The sequence below is a fragment of the Pipra filicauda genome, unplaced genomic scaffold (genome assembly GCF_003945595.2).
Source record: "Pipra filicauda isolate LSUMZ 115617 unplaced genomic scaffold, ASM394559v2 scaffold100_size2392355_pilon, whole genome shotgun sequence".
NCBI classification, from domain to species: Eukaryota; Metazoa; Chordata; class Aves; order Passeriformes; family Pipridae; genus Pipra; species Pipra filicauda.
This window is the reverse complement of record NW_024103441.1, coordinates 1284209-1306321: the sequence shown is the minus strand read 5'-3', so window position 1 is coordinate 1306321 and position 22113 is coordinate 1284209. Positions and strand designations below refer to the sequence as shown.

The window sequence follows — 22113 nt, the reverse complement described above, 5'->3', positions numbered from 1 at the left end:
CATGTCTACAGCAAAGGGCATCACCCAGGAACAAAGTTCACAGCACAACAGCTGTGGAAAAAGCTCATGTCAGATGATCAGAGAAAATCTTATGACCATCCACATAAACGGGACTGGAAAAAGATATCCTATAAAGCTGAGAGGGAGAAACAAGGCCTTGTCTGACTCCCAGCAAGCCATTAACCAGCAATAGATGGAGCTAGTGGTGCACTCAGGTGGCTTTGAACCAGGGAAGAGATGTACCTGCACATCTGCAAGAGAGCCAGTCGTGTACCTGGGAGGATCTGGAAAGGCTCTATATTACTAGAAGGTAAAACAATAACTGCAGGACATCTGCTTAGTTGTCAAGGACCAAGAGGGAAATAAAGCTGTTGTCCCCTCTAGCTAAAACCTGCTGTTTCCTTTTCCCCAGACTCCCCACCACCAACTGCTCTACAGTTTGTATGCCAATCCAATTTTGACGCCTGTAAGTCACCCCAGAGACTGTTTATTTTAACTTTATCAAGTGAAGAGAAAAACAACTGTGTTAGAATGAAAAAAGAGCATCTGGCAGCAGGATATTCTGTCTCTCAGACAGCTTCCCAGCCTTACTGGTGTACAAGAACATGGGATTGCAGTTACCCAAGGGTTGAAAGAAGGGGAGAACAGGGTGTAGAGTGCAGGTTCTCTGTGTGTTTATCTTAAAGATGGTCTTTTGTGGTCTGGTAGCTTTTTTCTGCAAGATTGGCACAGTCAAGAAAGAGGCTGGGGTTTGGTTTTCTTCCCCGTGGCTGTTTTTGTTCTCTCACATTGGCAAGTATTTTTGAGCACTGGAGGGAAAAGCAGACATCGCCCAGTAGCTTTGCCCACCCCACCACTTTTGTTTGTTTACTTTCACCTGAAGAGCACCCTGATGGAGGAAACTCATTTTTCAATAATTCGGAGGGTCACTGCAGGGATGCAGATGTGGGGGGACACACGGGCCCCCAGTTTTGGTTTTGGGCCACCTGCTTTCTGGGCACTGTTCAGAGGGAGCTGCTCCACGGCTGAGCCACTGCTGGTGTGGGAGCCACCATTCCTCTTGGAATGAAAACAGGAGCTCCTCTCAGCAACGGCACCTACTGCAATAACATCGTGTTCCAAGCACGAACTGCCTCGAGAAGGAAGACACTTCCTTGGTAAAATACTTATATACTTGGAGAAAGTTTCCTTTAGGCAAGAAGCCAAGGAGCTACTCACATTGTTGTGTTGTTCTGCAAGAGAAAGAGCCCCATGTAATTAACATCTAATGTGTGGAACAAAAAAAAAATTACCTTATTTTAATCAACGGGTTTTTTAATTTCAGGCACTTACACACCTAGAAGGCACATTAGATATGTGGTAGATTTCAGAGAATTCTCACTACCTGTCTGCCTTGCTTTAAAGCACAACCTTTCTGCAGATGTAGCCAGAAGTTCTGTTCTCTATGGATACATTAGAACTTTACAGAGAGGCTGAGACAGGGCAGACCCAGATTAGATGTTGGACAAATGTTTTCGCTGTTTGGGTGCTCAGACTGGAACTGCCACCCCGGGGGTGTTCAAGAGACGTCCGGAGGTGGCGCTGGGTGATGGGGGGCAGTGCTTTGGAGGTTACAGTGGCAGTGCTGGACTGGATGATCTCAGGGGTCTCCTCCAGCCTTTATGACTCCCCCATTCCCGACAACCGCCCCCAGCCCTCCATGCCCGCACCGCCCCTCGGCTCCCCCGGCCCCGCCGCCATTTCGCGCCGCGGGCGGGGCGGGGCGGGCGGTGCTGCCCCGGAAGTGCTCTGGCCGCGCCCGTCCCTGCCGGGAACATGGCGGCCGTGTCCGTGCTGAGCGCGCCCGCCGGCGGCTTCAGCTTCGACAACTGCGCGCGGTGAGGCCCGGGGGGAGCGGGGCCGGGGCGGACGGGGCTGCGGGGGGAGCGGGGCCGGGGCGGACGGGGCTGCGGGGGGAGCGGGCCCGGGCCCGGGCCGGGGGAGCGCGGGGGACCCCTCCGGCCGCCTCACTCCACTGTGTTGCAGGAACTCGCTCCTGGAGGCCGAGCTCGCCCAGAAGGGGCTGCGGGTGCCCGCGCCGCGCAAGACGGGCACCACCATCGCCGGCATCGTGTTCAAGGTGAGGCGGGCGGGGGCGAGGCCGGGCCCGCAGAGGCCTCGGCCGCTGCTGCTGAGTCACCCCCGCTGCCCCCGGGAACGGCCCTGTGGAGAGCGGGAATAATTCTCCCTTCCTCTAGGATGGCATCGTCCTCGGAGCGGATACGAGAGCAACCGAGGGGATGGTTGTTGCTGACAAGAACTGTTCAAAAATACACTTCATTTCCCCCAATATCTAGTAAGTGTTGATATTGTTCATTGTGTAATAAATAGTTATTTGTGTCCATTACTGTGTGATGGTGTTGGTAATGGTACTGGGGTTTTTAGCTCTGTCCTTTGTTAACACCAAATATAAAGATGTGCTTGAAAACGATAATTTATTAGCAAGGCTTGAGGATTTGTGGTTTTCTATTTACACTTAACAGGCTGTCTTGTTTCATGCTCTGAAAATACTGACTGTATGAGAACTTAATTTCCTCAATTTTACAAAGAGAAAATTTCTATTTGTTGCATAAAGCATAGAGATTTTTGCCTCCCCTGCCCTCTCCACCCTTTCCTAACTTACTTCCAACGCTTTTCAGTTGCTGTGGTGCTGGAACAGCTGCAGACACTGAGATGACAACTCAGCTGATCTCCTCCAACCTGGAGCTCCACTCCCTGTCCACAGGACGACTTCCAAGGGTTGTCACGGCCAACAGGATGCTCAAGCAGATGCTCTTCAGGTAACTGAGTGGGCTTCTTGTTTGTTAACAGTGCTGTTAAAACCACTAAGTAATGCTTAAGGAGCGCCCTCCCTCAGCTTCCTTACCTTTCATAACGAGGCTTTGTAATTGCTCTTTGCTTCATAGGCTTTTGAACTGAGGTGGAAGAGAAATCAAAGTTTCAGAGAATTGGTACTATAGTTGTGCTGTGGTGCAGTGATCACATGGCAAAAATAGAAAGGTATTAATTTAATAGGCTGTTGATCACACCCATGAAGAACTGTTGTGTACCTTTGGTGAGATGGCTGGACCAGTAATACTGTAATGTGCAGGCTTGTAAAACTGGGAGTTTTATGTGACTTGCAATAGAATCACTGCCTCACAATGTCTGCTGGACACTGGAATAAACTGTATTTTCCTAAATTTCTTAATTTATTGCTCCCAGCTGGTAGAAGTAGCCTGTGTAGTACAGAGCTACACTGGGTAGTTGTGGGACAGTTCTCCAGTGCCTGTGTTGTGTTAAATAGAACCACAGCTGTATTGTGGGGTTTCAGACTCACAGACAAACCTTGCTCCCAGGTACCAAGGCTACATCGGCGCTGCCCTGGTTTTGGGGGGAGTGGACGTGACGGGCCCTCACCTGTACAGCATCCACCCCCACGGATCCACAGACAAGCTGCCCTACGTCACCATGGGTGAGTGACACCACGGGGCAACACTTCAAACTGTTCTTTAAAGTGCTTTTATTTGAACTCCGTTGTTTGCTGAGAGCTGTACGGGCCTCAGACTTCAAAGATGAAATTGTACCTGCGTTTATGAGGTGGGTGCACTGTTCTGTTTCTTTACAAACATGGGCTGGAATACTGTTTAACTCTCAGCTGCTGAAAAGCTGGTGTTAGGAGCTTTGCTGTGTGTTCCCCACGTGAGAATTGTGGGATTCCCAAAAACCTTGCTGAATGAAAAAAATTCCTCAGAAGTGTGGTTTGCATGTAGTCCTGACTTGTGGTTCATATAAATTTCACTTGAGGAACTTGTGTTTCATTCGGAAGACTCGGGCAGTTTTAAGGGGAAGCTTGGTTTTGGTAGAACCATGGAAGTGTGATGGAGAGTCTGAGTAAACATATCAGAAAACTGATCTGAAGTTGCAGTGTGTCAGATTAGTAAATTGGATTCAGCCCATGCCTGGGGCAGCTTTTCTGCTGGTTCTGCGATGGGAAGATGTAAATTCGTAGATTTTCGTTAGTTTTTTCTGCGCCTGGTTGGCACCTCTGCATCAAACACCTCGGTAGGGTTCTCCTGGAGGGGTGAGGGGTGTGTTTCTCCGTGGGCTGTTGGAGCTGCTGCAGTGGTGCCCGTGTGATGAGCTGTGATCACCCGGTGCAATTAGCGCTGCAGTGGTGCCCGTGTGATGAGCCCGGGTTGATGACCCGGTGCAATTAGCGCTGCAGTGGTGCCCGTGTGATGAGCCCGGGTTGATGACCCGGTGCAATTAGCGCTGCAGTGGCGGCGGGAGGCCGCGGGATGGCGCCGCTGCCCCGGGAACGGCCCGCGCGGTCACGTGCCGGCATTGTGCGGGATTGCTCCCCTGGATCCCGCATCCACGGACCTGCCCCGCTCCCGGCACCACGGACTGCACAGCCCAGCTGTACCGGGAGCTGCCGCGCCTTCCCTGGAGCCAGCCACACGCCTTCCCCTGGGCACACGGTGACCTTCCTGCTTTAGTACCGGAGTGGCCTTTCTGAGCATCCTGGCTGCTCCTCTTTCCCTCCACAAAAATAACATAGTAGCAGGCTAAGTTCAAACGAGTAGGAAGTAGCGTATCAATGGATTAAGTTCCTTGTAGTTTAAACTTTGATTTGCTGTTGGCAGTACCAGGCCTGGCTGGTGCTTACACACTCCTTTTGGTCACACTGTCAGACAAAGCCCTTCTCAGCATCACTGTCCTTTACCTTCCCACTCATGGTGCACTGATACTTCCTCCAGTGACTAGGAAATAATTTATATGCATAAGCTAATAAAAAATTAGCTTATGCATATAGACAAAAGATAGTTTTTCTGCTGTTTCAGTTCTATCAAAAGTCAAATCATAGACAGCAGTTGGAATTGCATTTCAGTCTTATTTAGCCTGCTCTATTGTTTGTTGTTTTTTCCCTGAGTGTTCTAAAGGCAGTTTGTTTAAATCAGGGTAGGTATTTTTGGCCAGTTAGCTTCTGGAAATTCAGTATTAAATAGGAAAGGAGATTGAGAGGTTGGATTTTATTTTGGTGTGCTGGAGTTTGTCTGTGGATGGACAGAGTGGTGTCCTGCCTTGCAAGGGAAATTTAAAAGGTACTCAGTGCTTACTCAGGAGTGAGAACATCAAATTAAACTGTTTATGCTGACAAAGGACAAAATTGGATTTCAGCAAACGATGCAAGATTGTCTGATGGCTTGGCTTGTCTAGGAAAGCTTCTGGCCTAGACTTATAATGAAATGCATGCATAAAATTAAAGCAGTTGGAGTGTGTAGTTGAGCTTTCAGAAGCAGGCGGAGTGTTCAGGAGTCTCTGGTGGCTGGAGCTGCTCCCCTGGTGCCAGTGGTGCTTCATATTCATAAATCAGCTCTTCATGCACTGGCAGTGTCGTGCTGCAGAGCAAGCACTCCCACTGCTGGGAGCCAGCCCCCAGCCAGGATCCGGCTGAAAAATGATCCCAGTCCGTGGGGCTGCGGAGATCACGGAATTTTTACCTGGGATGAACAGCAAATTGAATAACAATGAGTGTGTGTGAATAAATGCCCTGTCAGGGAGCCCTGGCAGTGATGGATTAGGAAGTGCTAAATGTTGCTCTCTCAAGGCTCTGCACATCCTCCAGTGTGGCAGGTGGGGTAGCAAACAGGTCCTTGGGTGAGGAAATGGACTGTACTTAGCAATAAGAACTTGTCTTCAGTGAAGGTTCTGCTAAAAAGATCCAGTTCATCTGTTTTAGAAAAGCTCCTGCAGTTACAAAACACAGTGAAAATTGTCAGCTGGATTTTTTTGCTATGTATCAATAATTATCTTTCACTTTAAATCACTACTGAAGTGGTACAACTGCTCAAGTGAGGACCAGACAGTTTTTTAAAGTGAATTTATTACAATTGCATCCAGGAAATTTAATAACTTTGTTGTGAAAATTCAGGAAATGACCAATGCTACTTAAGAAAACAATAAATTCTCTTATGGTCTCATAACTCACCTGCTTCATGCCAGTCATCAGACTAAAAGGCATTTGTCTCAGAGTAGAGCTTTACCTCTCAGCTTCTGTAGTTCTTTAGAATTTGCTTGGCAGTCAGTATTTTTATGTATTTAAATACTAGATTAATACTTCCTGAATATTTGTTTCTAAAGTGCAGCTTACTGAAAATGTATGCAAAAAAATTTCTTTGGAATTGAAATGACATCTTTTTCTTGATGGTTGTGTTTCCAAGGGTATTAAATGTAACCATTCCTAGCAGTTAGTGGGTTTTGAGGATCCAACTGAAAGAGTTTTTTCCCTGAATGTTATATAATAGAAATAAATGATAACTTTACCAATTATTCTTTGTTTTAATTCTTACTGCTCATGCACAGCAGAGAGAGAGAAACTTTAAACATGTGAAAAAAAAAAAAAAGTCCAACAAAGGAAATTTCCTATTTCTGCATTGGCTGTGTGTTGACTTCAGTTTGAAATCTTAGCTAAGATAAACACCTGGTTTGGTGTCCCTTGAATCTGGGCTCAGGTAGAGACACTGTTTAATGACACGTTACTGCACAGCTTTCCTGAAGGTTCTGGCAGATTTGAGGCTGAACTGCTGCACCTTTGGAGGGCTGAGTCCGAACTGGCAGTGACTTAAATCAGTTATTGTGTGTATGAGGTGGGAAATCCATCCCTAATTAATGGATGGTGTTTTGCTGTGTTTGGATTTTATCTTTCTCCAGACATTATGTTTGGGAATTGTGAAGCTTGTTTCTACATAAAGGCAAAACATGCTTGTTAAAAATGAATTATTGTGCAAGTGCACGGACAAGAGAGCAGCTGTTTCCACACATACAAACAAGTTCTCCATAGACCCTTAATATCCAAGTTTTCTGTGTTTTTATAGGAACTGCAATAAGAAAACCTTATTGCAGTGTTTACTTAAGTTCCCAGATTTTATTGCCTGCTCTCCTGTTACAATGCAGCTTTCACAAGGCAGTTGAAGTACTTGGAACATTGTGGGGTTGTGTGGATGGTGTGTGGAGTTTGCCAAGGAGAGGGCAGTCGGTGTGATGGGACAGCGGGGTCTCAGCCCCGCTGGGCAGTGACTGTCCTTGGCTGCTGTGCATTCCTGTGTGCCAGGGGCTGTGCCCATCCCCAGCAGGGCAGGGGGCCTGCCCTGGCTCCTGTGCCACAGGTGGATGTCTGTGTGCCACTGCAGTTCCCAGCACTGTGGGCAAACAGCACGTGGTTTGCCTTGGTGGAGACCTTGGGAAGTGTTTGTCCATCGCTGTGAGCACCCCGGGCTTACATCTGGTGCTGGGAACAGTGAAGAATTTTCACTGTGCTGTTTAAGATAAAATCTGTTCTGTCAGACAATGCTTAGCTGTGCTGGGAGGCTTTTGCTAAGGCAGTTTTTAACTGCAAGCTTATAAAGCTTATGTTTGGGATTTATAAGCACCAGAGAAAAAAGCAAACGAGTCTATTCAGCTTTTCCAGCTTTACTTCCTGTTCTGATAGAACCTCCTTAGGATCTGGGTTTTCAGATGTAAATGTCTACATGTAGGTTTAATTAAGTTAAGACTTTCAACAGCTCTTTGAAAATTTACATTGTAGGACTGTCTGTATTTAGTTATTTAAAGCTGATACTGGATTTGGCATTTATTGTGTCTTGGTAACATAGTGGGATAAATAATTAAGTGTAATTCTTTATGTATAAAAGATTTCATGTGCTGTAACGTAAGATTCCCCCGCCATTTTAGTTTTTCTTTTTCCCTTAAGTCTGCTGATTTCCTGCCCATAGCTTCTTTTGGGAACTTATTTTAAAAAGGAGCTGGAGTAATTAATCCAGCCTGAGCCATGTGTTATCAATAATTTTTACATGTCAGTAGAATTTTTAAGAAATTAAGACCACTTTTTCTTAACTCAGTAGCTAATGTATTAATTTCAGTCAAATTGTGCATTTATACCTTTTATATTTCAGTCTTGCATATTTTTTAGTCTTTGCACTCTAATTTTGTCAAATAACCCTTCTCCAAGGGCAGGATTGTTTCCCAGCTTTGAGGATTTCCCTTCTGCTCATAGTAGGCCCTCATCTGGGTGTAGCAAGAATGTGGGCTTGGTTTGAGACCATAGCTCAGATATTTTTTTTCCTCATTAGAAATGTTCCTATGTCATTCCAGAAGAATTATTATTTTATGGTTCAGGTCCTGTATTTGTTTTGGCCCCCACCTTATTTTGACCTTGTTTGAAGGATCAGTAAAATTCCTTTTATTTGTGATTTGCTCTGTGATATCAGCTGTTTGTATCAGCAGTTCATTTCTGCTTAAAAATCTGTTTTATTCCCAGTTTCAGCATTTAAAAAATGGAGTTGTGTATTGCTCCAAGGTGTAAATGAATAGTCATTGCCTGTAATACAAGTACACACTTAGAGTGTCCTACTGCTTTTAGATGTGATGTATTTGGTACTGTAAAGGTAATGATCCTCAACCACAGCAATATTCTGTAACAGGAATATCTGTCATATTCATCGGGATTACCATGTTCATTGATTTGTGTCTGTAAATCTGCTGTTTCAACCCTTTAAATTTGATCTATAATTGGACCTCCTTAAATGGTTCAGCTAAGGTAGTCTGTATTTTCTCAACAGTGTCACTGTCAGCTTCTCCTTTTTCATTATACATTCAGCAGACTTGATAAAATCAGCAGGACACCTCATTTGAAACTGTTTAATCGCTGCCTTTTGCTTTCACTAAACCATTGAGGTGGTCAAGCGATATACACAAATCATTTTAAATAGGAAATATGGCTTTCTCTGTGACCCAGCTAAACAGATAGCAGTATGCAAAACAAGTTAAAAAGTAATAAATGCCAAAAAATCTTCTAATTGGAGTAAAAAATTGCAGGTAACTTTATTCACTCCCCAAAAGTAGTGTTCTCTGAAATATGGGTAGGGCCACAGACAGACAAGATAATCTTCCTGAAGGCTCACTCTTTCTGAACAAAGCAAGTTTACAGTTTCAGATAGTATCACCCTGCTTTTTGTATTATTTCATGGAAAGCCCATTTATAACCCTGCAGTCCCAGTGCTTTGGGCAGAGGTGGCTCCTGTTCCATCACTGCACTTGCACCTCGTCCCTTCTGGAGAAGGAACATTAAACTCGTGGTTTCATCTCTGTCACTTTGTTCATCTGTTATTGTTCAATGTAAAAATAATGGCACAGAGTAAATGCACAGCAGACTGTTTCCAAGTTGCTGGGGGAAATAAGCTGGTGGCAGCAGCCCCTGCCCTGCTCCCATGGCTGGGTCACCCACCCCACGTGTAGGGTGACAGTGCCAGGGTCGGAGCCATCTCCTCATTCCCACATCCCCTCTCACGGGGGCAGGCACGGGAGCAGGGCAGGAGCACTGGAGTAGGGATTCCATTAACCTCCTCTTCATATCTGATGTTCAAACTGGTCAGCAGGAAAGGGCTCTCAGGACAGGACCGTGCCAAGTGTGTGCACACAAGCTGCACCTCTGGGCTTCAGTTAGGTGCTGGCTTTAGCACAGACACCCCGAGCGTGTGGTGAGCTGAGCTGGGCTTCACTCTGCTCTGTGCTGCTGAAATGGGTTATACTTTTCTCTAAAAAAATACCCTGTGTAACTCCACTGGCTAAAGGAGTGTCCTGGTGTTGTCCCCACAGGTTCTGGATCACTGGCAGCCATGGCAGTGTTCGAGGATAAGTACAAACCCGACATGGAGGTAAGAATCTTGGGGTTTTAAATCTCAGTGTTTCTTCCCTCAGTAATCCCTGTGATCACAAGAATTTAAGAGGTTTGAAGCTTTAAAGAAGTTAAAACTACTCTAGTTTTGCTGCACTTAAAATATACTAGTGCCAGCTTACTGTAAAGTTGTAAAAATTGATGGATAAAATAAATTTGCAAGAAGCTATATTTCTATATGGAAAAACGTGTGCTTTTAATGTAGATGAAAGCTTTAAAGACCTACAACTTACTGGTTATAGTTGACTTCAGGAATTTACCAGCCCTTGCACAGTCAATATTGCTGGTTTTTTATCCGTCAGTCCTTCTCTCTCAGTCTTGAAAAGAGAATGCTACAAAAAGTGTTCAAGTAGCACATGAAACAATCCTGGTTGATTTGGTGTGTTCAGAACTGGTGTCTGCAATTTAACATCTATTGAAAGCTGATTATCAGAAGACTCTTAAGGTTGTGGGTTTTGTGTTTTGCTGCTGATACTGATAAAATTGAAAAATGTTTGATTGGTTGTTAGAATCATTCAGGAGAGCTAAAATCTGAGTGTCATAAGATCAGAACAAGCTGTTCAGTTACAAATGGATGCAGTGCATTATTTTTGTATTTTCTGTAGTATTTCCTTACACTTGGTTACACCATGTTCAGTGCTCCTAAACTAAACCCTGAAAATCCAGTTGTCTCCAGACCCACTATTGATGAAAATAACCCCAAAGCAATTACAGGGCTTTCTGTAACTCTGTTTTGTAAAATGCCTCAGTAATGTCAAGCCCTCTTAAACCACATTAATCTCTTCAGACTCTCTGCGAACACTTCTTCTCATTCCAATTGATTAATAATTCCACAGTAAAGGAGAAATGAGAATTGAACACAAAATTGAAAATTGAACCCATTAAAAATTACTTGTAACACTAACAGTCACAATCATTTCAGTCTAAAATGCAGATAAATCTTGCAGCTCTCCAGTATCCCTGAGTAATGTGGAAAAGGAAGAAGTTTATTTGCATCAGCAGAGGTCTTCAGATGTTCCTCATTTTTGTTCTGCAGCTGCTGTGGGTCAGTTCCTCCCCTTCAAGTGCACTGTGATGGTCCCGTCAGTCCACTGAGTTCCTCTCTATAAAGCTGATAGATTAAAATGTAAAGTGATCTCTTGTACCCTGTCACCTGTCCTGACGAGGCACCATGTCTAATACCAGCTGATTTAAAAAAAAAAACCACCTTGTTTTGAGAAGTTTGCATTAGTTAATTGCTGAAGTGTTGGTGAGAAGCAGTTTTCCAACTCCCCCTGGCCCTGGCTCCTCTCCTGTCAGTACCTGTGCAGTAGCTGTAGGTGTGCAAAGTTCTGGACACACAGGAGGATCAGGGTTCCTGTGTTGCCACGGTGTTTTGGGTGGTATCTGAAGACTCTGGGCTTCTGGTCCTCGGTGTATTTATAAATGTTACCAGAAATACTGGAATACTTTTAGTAGGCACTCGAGTGTCTTCGGGAGGGAGCGTCACAGCAGATGGCTGATAGAGCCACTCCAGAGAGGAAGGCTCTCTGTTTTCCCCTCTCCCCTCACGCTGCTGTAAGAATGGCAGTCTCCTTTTCCAGCCTCCTGGGTGACTGTGCACTTGGTGTGTGTGCTGTTCCACTGAAAACATGGACTGCAGATCCCGGGAATCAACAGCTACAGCACAACAGTCCTCTTTCAGAGATACAAGTGGCAAAGAGCTGTGCTGTGCAACTCACATTTTCATCTGATTCTCAGCTAGTTTTCAAGCTTGTATTTTAAGTCATTTTCTGTGTAAGAGCAACCGAAAAAGGCACCAAAAATTGGTAAATCTCCAAATTTTCCTATTTAGAAAGGTCATCCTCATTAAACTGTCTTCACACACAACCATAAGTGGCAGCAGATAGTCACTGTTATAACAAGCATGCAGAAATGCAGCCTACCAATTTGTTGAAATAGATATTTAGATTTTGAGACTCACATGTACCTTAACTCTTCCTTTGGTTTTCCTGGATAATCTGATATCTATCTAATAGCAATTCAGGAAGTGTATTAACCAAACCAGCAAAGTTTCAGGTGCTAAAGCTCAGTTGTACTCTTAAACACTTCCTCGTACTCTGTTATGGCTGCCAGCTTAATATTTACCTTTTAAGTCAGATATGGGGTTTTTTACAGTAAATTAACAAAATAACAAATATTTCTATTGAAGTAAATCCAAATTAAATCTGAAGTACGCCATGTGTATTTTACATAAAACTTCCTATGAAATTGCATTGAAAATAAACTTAAAATTCCTGGAGATTAATTTAATAAAATAGGTAGAAAATTATTATTTTTCTGTCAAGATCAATGCTCCTTTCTCTTGCACTAATTGTCAGAATATCTTCCTAGGGCTACTGGAGGGTAGTGGTGTGCTTCAAGACCATCACATCACAGAAAAATGATTCAAAGGCAAACTGTCCTGCACCCTCTGGTATCAACTTGCAAATTAGCATCTGGAATGTAATTAAACAAGCTTAATGAAAGTAGCAGCTGAATACTACTGGAAAAGACAATCAGCTTTTTTGCCTCTGGTATATATTCTGTACTATTGAAGCTGATCACCAAACGCATCGTGTGAGCACAGTTAAAAAAAAATTAGCATTTATTTGAAGAATAGGAACTGTTTTTCATTCTGTTATGCTTTTGGCATGCACTGGTGTCCCAGGAGAGCCATGCCACAGCAGATAGTGCACAATATTTATAAATCCATGACAGGCAATAATAGCAACTTGAAAAATTCTTTTGCTAGAATTTCAAGTTGAGAGCTGCCAAAAGCTGAGAGGATCAAATCTGCAGTGGCAGCTGCTGTGCCCTACAGTTAGAATTGTAGACTTTGAAGATGCTCAACTAAAAAAAAAAAAAAAAACCTAAAAAAAAAAATAAAAAAAAGACTGCAGGCTTAGCCAATTTTTGCAGGTTTCTAGAGCCCTGGCTCTCTGCCTTTTGAAGATGAGTTGCTGAAGCTTCTCCCAGTGCCTGAGGCATGCTAACACCAGCAGGATGTGTTTTTTTCCATAGACTTAGTGTGTCTTCAGATTTAAGTAGCACATGCTTTGTCAGTGCCAACTGTGATGGTCCTTTCCCTGGCTGTGGTGCTGGGAGATGATCCTCACCCCCACCCCTCCGAGGGGACGGCTGGGGATGCCCCCAGTGCCACTTGTGCAGCTGATTTATGGAGGCAGGGCTCGCTGGGGAGCCAGTGCTGGCCTCTGGAGGAACCATTATAGATCGCTGAGCATGGGAACACTTTCAGCCCTCAAGGCCTGTAGATGCTTCAAAAATGTAATGCCAAGCACCTAACTACTGTGGAACAATATTAATCTGTCATGTGGGCAGCTATAGATCTGCTTTAAAAAACATAAGTGGAAGAACAGCACATCTAATGGAGTGTTTTGAGCTCAGATCTTTCATTGCAGCCAATTTTTCTTCCAATAGAGTCGCCACGTGGTTTTTAAACCTCACAGTCATTTTGCAAATGCGTTTGTGCCTTCTGGTGTTAAACAATAACAAAGAAATACTGGATATGGAAACCGTCGTGGTCTGGGGAAAAAAGTGTCTACAGAATTAAGTGCTGGAATTCTGGGTTTATCTATCCTCTGGTTCTTGAATTCCTCAGGAGATGGGGAGAGGGGATATATTTTATTCTGGTATTTGATTTCTGGTGTTTGAAAAGTAGAAGCTTTTTGTCTGTAGAAGAATTACTTGATCCACAGTGGAGCTGTGTTGTAGCCTTCTTGTTTAAGCAAGGAAATAGGCTGCTTGTAACTTCATTTCTTTTCTGTATTTCATCAAAAAAGCCAGGTTTAATAAAAAGAGGCTCCAAAAGGATGAGGACCAGCAGAAGCCACAGAAAGCAGAGCTATTGCAAGGAAATGAAGTAAATCTTGGAGTAATGAGTTCAGGAGCATAGAATAGGTGGAAAAAAATGAAAGGAGATAGTCTGGCAGATAGTTAATAATTATTTCTAGGACAGATCACTACAAATATGTGAGATGATATTTACAGTCATTTATTGTACCGTTTCTGAAGTGTGGCAGGAAATCAAGTGTTACTGAATGAAAACAAAAATACCCTGGAGGGTATGAACAGATGAAAAGCAGAGGAGACTGTTGTGAGTGTGTTCCACATGGAACAGAGCTCTCTCCCCTGCAGCAGCTGTGCTGTCCCCAAACCTGCAGCTTGCTGTCCCACTGGAGGGGTGTCTTCCTTCCCCTGTTGGCCAGGTTTGCTTTGGTGGCCTTTCTGCAGTGATGACTCTGCTCCCCTGTTTGGGGCCAGCGTGGGTTGGGAGCAATCTGGTGAGCAGGTTGGCGGGCAGGTTTGGGAGAAGTGATTTTTGAGGTACTCGTGAGTATCCCCCTATCCCTGAGTGAAGCAGCTGAGGCACGGAGAAGCCTTTCCTCTGGATGCTCCACGTGCTCTGGGATCTTTGCTGTACCGAAGTGCAAAGTAGCCCGAATGCAGCTTTCACTGTGTACCTCTTATTTCACTAAAAAATGCATCAGGCACATACAAAATATTATGAAAACATGTCACTTTCTTCCATTTCTAAGCAGCTGACACATAGATCCTTCAAACGTTCCTGTGCTCACATTTCCCACTGTCCCTCAATATGGTGGAATTGTTTTTGTTTATTAACCACCGGCATGAATAGTGAGCTATTTTTGGAATCTGTCGAAACTCTCTAATCCTCAACAATAGTTGTCTCGGCGGTGTTGTCGTGTGCGGGGGGCTGGGCGGGTGACAGGCTGCAGATGAGCCCGTGTTCATTAGCGATGGAGATCAGGGTGGCTGCGCCCCACGGGCTCAGGTGTGGGACTGCGGCCGGTCCCGCCAGCTGACACCCCTTAATGACTCGGCGGGACCGGCACCGCTCGCTGCGAGGGTCGGGCTCAGCTCCTGCAGACAATGGAGATCAACCAGACTAGGGGAGTTAGGCTGGAGAGCCTGCCTGAGATACTCGAACCCCTGCTGGTGTCAGACGCGGAGATTTAAGTAAATGTGGGGGGGAAATCTGACTGGGTGAACAGAAAGCAGGACTTTGTGTTCGTGTGCCTTGGGTGTTTCATTACCCGTGACAGGAACTGAGCCTGTTAGTGGCATATCTCCACTCCGTGCTGCCAGAGCTCGTGGCACTGCACTTTGCAGCTCTCCTGACATAGCTGTGTTAGTGTCTCCTGCAGACACGGATTTTATGGGTAAATACCAGGTGTTAGTGCATACAGTCAGCCAGAAAATAAAGGCTTATCGTACCTGCTTCTTATTCTTAAGTTAGATAACAATTATCCTCTGGTAACCTGGTTTCTGCCTGACACGTTGGACAGTTTGTACAGTTTTCATCTTCTTTCACAGAATTGTGCCCTGGATTGATTTCCTTTGTGGAACTGGTATTAAACAGGAAACATGGGCTGATTTGAAGTGTGCCAGCTAGGTGTGCTGTGGAGTGGCTGGGATTACAGGTGAGGTGTTTGGAGGTGTCCCCTCTGAATGGATCAAAGCCCAGTTTGTGGGACGCTGCCCAAGTACCAGTGTGTTACCAGTGGTACCCAGCAGTGCCGCCTTCCAGTGTGCTGTTTGCAGACTGTATTGAGGGAAACAAATGTTGCCTCCGTGTAAATTGGGCCTTGCTGCATGACAAAGAGCAACAATTTCTTCACCTTTATGAAAGTAACACTTAAACTTTGTCCATAATAATGTAGACAAGCCGGCCAGAAGCCGGGCTCTGTGTTAAGAGATCATTTCACTGCACAGGGTAGGGGGAGGACAGGTAATTATTTTTGATGCATTTCTCAGGAGCAGGTGTTCCAGTTTAAATTGTTCCAGTTTGTGTATCTCCCATAAGTGCAGAACACAGGCAAAATGTACTGGAAAATATTTCACATGGCACAAAGCCCGAGCGCTGCTCCCGCAGCGAGGGCCGGCCAGGCCGAGGGCAATTGCTGTGAGGGAATGGGGATGAGGCAGAGCTGGGAGCCAGCCCGGGCTTTATGGAGCATTTTGGTGTATTAGGGAGGATAAATTACCAGAAAGCCCAAGGCTTCCTTTCCAAATAAAATGTTGACCTTCATTCCCTTCCATCCTTTTGTCAGAGGTAAAGCAATAGTCATATGAGCAGAGATTTGCTTTATTCGAAACCAGATGTGTTACTGCTTGCTATTAATTTGTTTATATGCAGTAATATCAGGTAATTGTCACTGTAGTCTCTTGCAGGGTTTGCATACCCTGGGGGGTGAGGGTCGGTGTGTGACCGTAGGGCAGCTCAGGGAGCAGCAAACTGGGGCTGTCCCAGTGCCAGGGGAGATTTACAGCTCTGGTACTGCTGAGAGAGTTCTCATTTTGAGAATCTGTTCCCTAAAAACCCATGAACTTCACCCATATGCAAGAGGTGATGGATTAAATGAGTTTTCCTGTTCGTTCTTGGTTCAGAGTGTGGGAATAGTATTAAAAGAAATCTCATAGTTGTGAGAGGAGCTTGTAATTTAATTCCGTGCCATTGGAAATATGGATTGTACTAATCCCCACATAGGGAATGACATACAGCAACTAATGTTATTGAATAGTAGTTCCGAATCATATAAGTTCCTCGCCTTGGCAGGTAATTTGACATAAATTGTTAATGTAAATCCAGGTTAGTGGGGAAGACATTATTTTACTAAAAAAGATAAACTGCTGATTAATTCAGTATAGAACTCAATTACAAATTGAAAGCGTCTCTGCGGGATGCCAGTACCCTAAAGACAGCAGATGTTGAATTGATACTCCAGCATATTTCACCCTGGTATGAAATATTAACGTGGTTTATTATACTGGTGTATGATATCAGAGAGGGGGTGGGGATGAGCCTGGGCTCACAGGCAGCTTCCTTGGAACAGGGAAAAAAACTGTTGTCTCTGAGAATAATAATTAGGGACTAGAGAGCAGTTTGTTTGGAAAGTTCTTACTAGAAAATGGTTAGAAAAATAAACATTTACTGAGGCTTTAGTCACAATGAAGCTGACGTAAAATGCATAGGTCTAATATGAAAAACCAAGAAATAAGAGACAAGGAATGTCATTCCTTGCTTCTGAGGCAGCCCTGGGAATGCACACTTTTTTGGGGGAAGACTTGTAATTTTGAGTGGTTTGAAGGTCACAGCCCGTTTCCAGCACAGTCCAGCCAAATCCATTCTGACTGCTGGAGCCTTCCAGCCTCCCCTTACAAGGAACACAAAGTACTTCTCAGATTTGTTCTCTCTGGACTTAGAGCAGACCTGAGCACCTCTCACAGTTATGGGCTGATCTCCACCCCACAGCCCCCACACAGCCTCTCACACCCCGTACTCTGCTGATTGCTCTCCCAAAGTCTAATTATGCTTCTGGAGGTGATTTTGTCCTTCAGGAGGTATTTCTTTCCTACCTCCAAATTCCCAACACTCCTTTATGGATTTATTTTTTTATTATCATTGTCCTTCCTGAAGCTTGTGATTTTTTTTTTCCTTCCCTTCTCTTCCCACAGGAGTCTTGGGGATTCTCACTTTAAGTAGGATCAACTTTTTATATTATATAATTTGAGCATATTTCATTGTTGCAAAGGACTGTTGTGATATTTGCATTTGTTTATTTTTACAAAAATAGTTGCCTGCTTATATTCATGTTATACAAATATTGATAGTGCACTGCATTTCAAATTCTTCTAAGAATTGCTGTTGGAGAACTGCACTGTGTGTATTGCATCTCTGACAGCATCCTGGTGACCTGCAGAAGGCATTCATTTCGTTTTGGTAAGAATTAGGAAAAAAAACAATTTCTAGAGTTTTTAAATCTGAAAAAGGCATTTCCTGTTTAACTTGCTTGTGGAGCTACAAAATGTTGCAGAAATAATGTTCCCAAAGCCCTTCCAGCTGCTCCCTTTGCTGTTGGAGCATAATGATAAACTTGTTTACAGGCTATTAGTAAAGACAGTATTAATGTAATGTAGAAATACCCTCATCTCCTGTAGGAAAGTCTCTTTTTTCCTCCAGTAGCACTTGAAGTCTGGAAATTGCTTAAGTGAGAAGAGAAACTTGGTTCAAGTCATATACAAGAATAATGTGTAAAAGTTGCTCCTGGGTGCTGTGTGGGACTGGCGGCAGAGCAGCTGTGAGAGGTAATCCATCAGCCCTGAGTGTCTGCAAACTGCAACTCTCCAGATAACAGGTTTAAAGTAAAGATTTAATACAGGCTCTATCTGCTGTGATGTTGCAGTGACAGTTTAAAACTCATTCTCTAAATCTCAGCAGACTTTATAGCCAGCAGTGGGCCCATATAAAGCTTAATGGCATTACAACACATAAATCATCTTTTAAAGACGCTACCAGTAGCGCCAATATTAAATGCAGCCAATTGTCTGTGTTATAAATAATTTATCAAACACCGTTTCAGATTAGCCTTCCATGCTGAGTTATTTATTTTAGCCTTTACTGCCCTATTCCTCAGGCACCCTTTGGAAGCTCCGTTCGTGGTCAGTGTAATGAACTGGGGTCTGTTCCCCAGCACAGCTGTGGTGACCATTACCATGGAGCTGGACCTCGCTGCCTTTCCCAAGCGCTGCCCATTTGTCAGGCGAGGTAAATGGAGCTGCACATTGGAGTCCAGGGACACATTGTGGGGTGTGATGGGGACAGACAGATCGCTCCATAAAGTGCTGCTTGTCACTGCTCGCTGCCCCTACAGTTCATCACTCGCTGTAATCTCATTTAAGGAGCACTCTGGGCCCCACAGGAGGATATTCCCAGTTAGCTTGGTCTTTGCAACCATAAAGCAGGAAGTGCTCCTTTTATATACTCTGAACTTTTAGGGTTTTTTAAGATTAATTATTACAGTGGCTCATTGAGGCCCCTGTACTTCAGGCTGTGTCAGCAGTTTCCTGCTGGCCCCCTATTTTGTGACTGGAAACAGCAGCCCTTGCTGAACTCCGTGCAGGATTTTTCTTGTGGCTGTCCTGGCCAGCTTTCTAAATTGTAAAAAGAAGAGCAGGAAACAGCACCGAGGCAGAGTTTTCTAAAATGACAATTCCTGCAGGTTCACAGACTGGGCTGCACTGTGGCAGTGAAGGAGGTGAGGTTCCAGCCTGGGCTCTCTGTGCAGTGGCTGCCTCAGTGCACTTACAGCTCTGCTCTGCTGATTGAACTTTAATGAGTATTTTTAGAATTATTTTTATAACAGTAGGTTGATAGAGTACATTTTTAAAAGCAAATACATTTTAAATTAGAAGAGCCTGTGAGATTTAAAGTGTTGTCTTAAAAAGATGAAATTAAAAGGAAGAATGGAACAGACCTCCCCCAATTTGCTGTAGTATTCCTAAACTGCTTTTCTTACACTAATACTCATGTAGCTTAAAATTATTCTGATTTTGCTACCACTTTATTTTTAAAGCAGATCTATGCACACTTCTTTGGTTCATTTTATTTACTTGCACTATAGTACTGAAATACCCTTGGTCTGCAACAAATCAGTCTTTTATCAGTTGAGTGAGGAATTACTTGCTTATCATGGTTTTATTGCCAAAAACACTGAAGAAAATGTTCAGGAATTATTTTTGCAGCATGGCTGTATTGTTCTAGTCAGCTTAGTAGGAAGCATAATTTATTTTTTTTTTTTATTTTATAAAGAGTAATAGTGGTGGAACTGGCAGTGAAGTAGGAATTGCAGCTGTTTCTGTTGTTCACTGCAGGCCATGTCCTGCTCCTGTCCCGTGTCTGCTGCACAACCTGGGACAGAACAGGCCCAAACCTCCGGGTGCAGGGATGTGCTCCCTGTTTATTATTGCTGTACTGGAGCAGGCAGTGTTTGCAGTCAGTTCCTTACACACCCTTGAGAGAAGGAAGGGTCTCACGGGCACTGCTTTGGGCTGGAGAGGCTGCTGGAAGCCCGGTGTGTGTGTGCACGTGTCTGTGTCTCCATGGGCACAGCCTGCTGTCCTGGCACGGTGACACTGCCAGCTCACCGGCACAGGGACAGGCTCAGTGCAGCTGAGGGGCAGGACGTGCCCTCGCTGGGGGCTGCAGAGGGAGCCAGTGCCACTGCAATGACTCGGGAAGGCTGTCAGTGCCACCAACACTCTATTCCTGATGCCTCACAGCAATACCAGTCGTGGTTTTGTGGTGGTGGTGAGAATGTGATGATCAGAGATCTGGTGTGATATTCTGAGGGGTAGTTAGATGAACCTGAAATGTTTCCATGTAAAAAACACTTCTGTGAATGTCCTTTGTGTAGTGTGGGCTCTGTTGCACTCTGGTTCAGGCTGTTTCAGGTCTAAATAGTAACTGTTTCAGTCACATCCATTACTGTAGCAAAGCTTCACTTTTTCACTTAAATAGTAGAAACTAATTGCAGTATTTTGACAGCAGTACCTCGTTTGACCAGTGTTTTCAGCAGGTTTCTGTAAATTCTCTGCATTTGTGCTCAGGACTGGAATTACAGCTGGTCTCCAGCTCAGCTCCATGCAGAGCAGAGCTGCTCCATCCCAAAGCTCCTGTTAGGATGAGCAGATGAATTTTGCAAACCAAGCCATGCTGCAAAATGGTGCTATATTTTGGTGCTATAAAGGCTGATGAAATAGCCCTGACCCGGGGAAGCCTTGTACCTGAACTCCAGTGACTCTAATGTGTGTGCAGCTGTCACACAAGACAGGCAGCTGGAACGTACACGTGCACAAAAGCCTGGAAGTTAAAAATGGTAAAATTTATTTTCTCCATTCATTAAGATTAAAAAAAAAAAAAAAAAAAATCTGAGTTTTGCTTCCTAGACTGTCTTTAGCAAGTCTGATCCATTGGGGGGGGGTGGAGCATGGGCAGGGTAAAGGGTTGTCCCTGGATAGTCCCCCTGTTCACGCCCTGTGGCACTTTGGTGATGGTCCTGGGAGCTGCCAGCCCTGGGCAGTGACAGCCTCTGCACTGTTGCAGGAGGAGGAGGCCAAGCAGCTGGTGAGAGACGCCATCGCAGCCGGGATCTACAACGACCTGGGCTCCGGCAGCAACGTCGACATCTGTGTCATCAGCAAGAACAAGCTGGACTTCATCCGGCCCTACGACGTGGCCAACAAGAAGGGGGACAGGTGAGTGACCCTGAGGCTGTGTGTGATCCCTGCTCTGCACGGCGAGTCCTACTTTTGCCAGAGAGATCTCTGCCCTGTGGGTGGATTGCAGCTGAACAGAACCAAGGAGTGGCTGCTCCTGCAGCTGAACACAGGCTGGCAGAGGCACGTGCAGAGAACAGGGCAAGTTCTTCCCTGCCACAGTTTTACCAGGCTCTTGAGTTTTGGGCAGTTTGAGGAAGTAATGGAGTTTTGTCTTTGCTGCCCAGACCACTGATTTCTGTAAAGACCTTTACGGTTATGTGGCAATTTTATTTTTTTTTTTTGTAATCACAGTTTTCTAAAATTGCTGGTTTGTCTGAAACTTTGTCAGTTAGTGCAGTCAGCTTAGACTTTGCAGTAGGCACAGTTCCTTTACTTATTTTGGACTTTTATAGGAAACTTATAAAGGTTATCAGTTCTAAAACTCTCAGGCACATGGTGTGACTCTTGGGGATGGTTCTGTGCAGGGCTAAGGGTTGGACCTTGTGGGTCCCTTCCAACTCAGCATATTCTGTGTGATTCTGTGAGTCTGTAAAATTTAAATGCAAGTTTTCCCATGTATCATCTTCCAGACTAATTTTCCCCCATTTCTTTCCCAGGTTTGGCAGGTACAAGTGTGCAAAAGGAACGACTGCTGTTCTCACAGAGAACGTGGCTCACCTGGAGCTCGAGGTGCTGGACGAGACCGTGCAGACCATGGACACGTCCTGAGCTCCGACTGTGGCTCTGTCCGGCCCAATAAAGAGGCTCTGCCCCCTCCCTGTCTGTGCCTGGTGCTCCTTCCTGCTCTGTCCAAGGTGAGGCTCGAGCAGCAGAGCTGCAGCAGCTCCGTCCTGCAGGGCTGGGGCTCTGAGAGCTCTGTGGGTGAGGGCAGGGCAGAAAACCAGCTGCCTTGTTACCTCACTCCAGGAGCAGAACAGCAGGAGTAAAGCTGCTCTGTGTAAGCCCCATTGGACAAGTTTTAATTTAATAGAATGTTCTTTTCCTGATGGAAACAGGAAAAGGTATGAAAACAATGAGCAGTGGTAGTTCTGAACTGCTGCCCTTGACCTCCAACAGGCACTGCTCTCCTGCCACCCCACTGCAGGGAAGGAACTCTGGGGATCAGGGGATGTTTGTGTTATTTTTGCCCCATTTTCTGTAGGTAGAGACAGGATACAGGGCAGAGCCAGCATCATTCAGTTTGACTGTCTTGTCACTTACCTCCATTTACACCTGTTTTGTCCTAAAATGCTGGG

General features: G+C 44.9%; 1 protein-coding gene across 1 annotated transcript; it reads left to right on the top strand.

Annotated features, from left to right (window-relative positions):
* Window positions 1-1784: 1784 nt before the first annotated feature.
* Window positions 1785-21640, top strand: PSMB7 (proteasome 20S subunit beta 7). Its single transcript, XM_027741281.2, has 8 exons — window positions 1785-1877; window positions 2026-2119; window positions 2238-2335; window positions 2679-2819; window positions 3378-3493; window positions 9679-9737; window positions 20703-20854; window positions 21475-21640. The coding sequence occupies exons 1-8, from the start codon at window positions 1816-1818 to the stop codon at window positions 21584-21586; spliced, it is 834 nt and encodes a 277-aa protein (XP_027597082.1). The 5' UTR covers window positions 1785-1815; the 3' UTR covers window positions 21587-21640.
* Window positions 21641-22113: the final 473 nt, after the last annotated feature.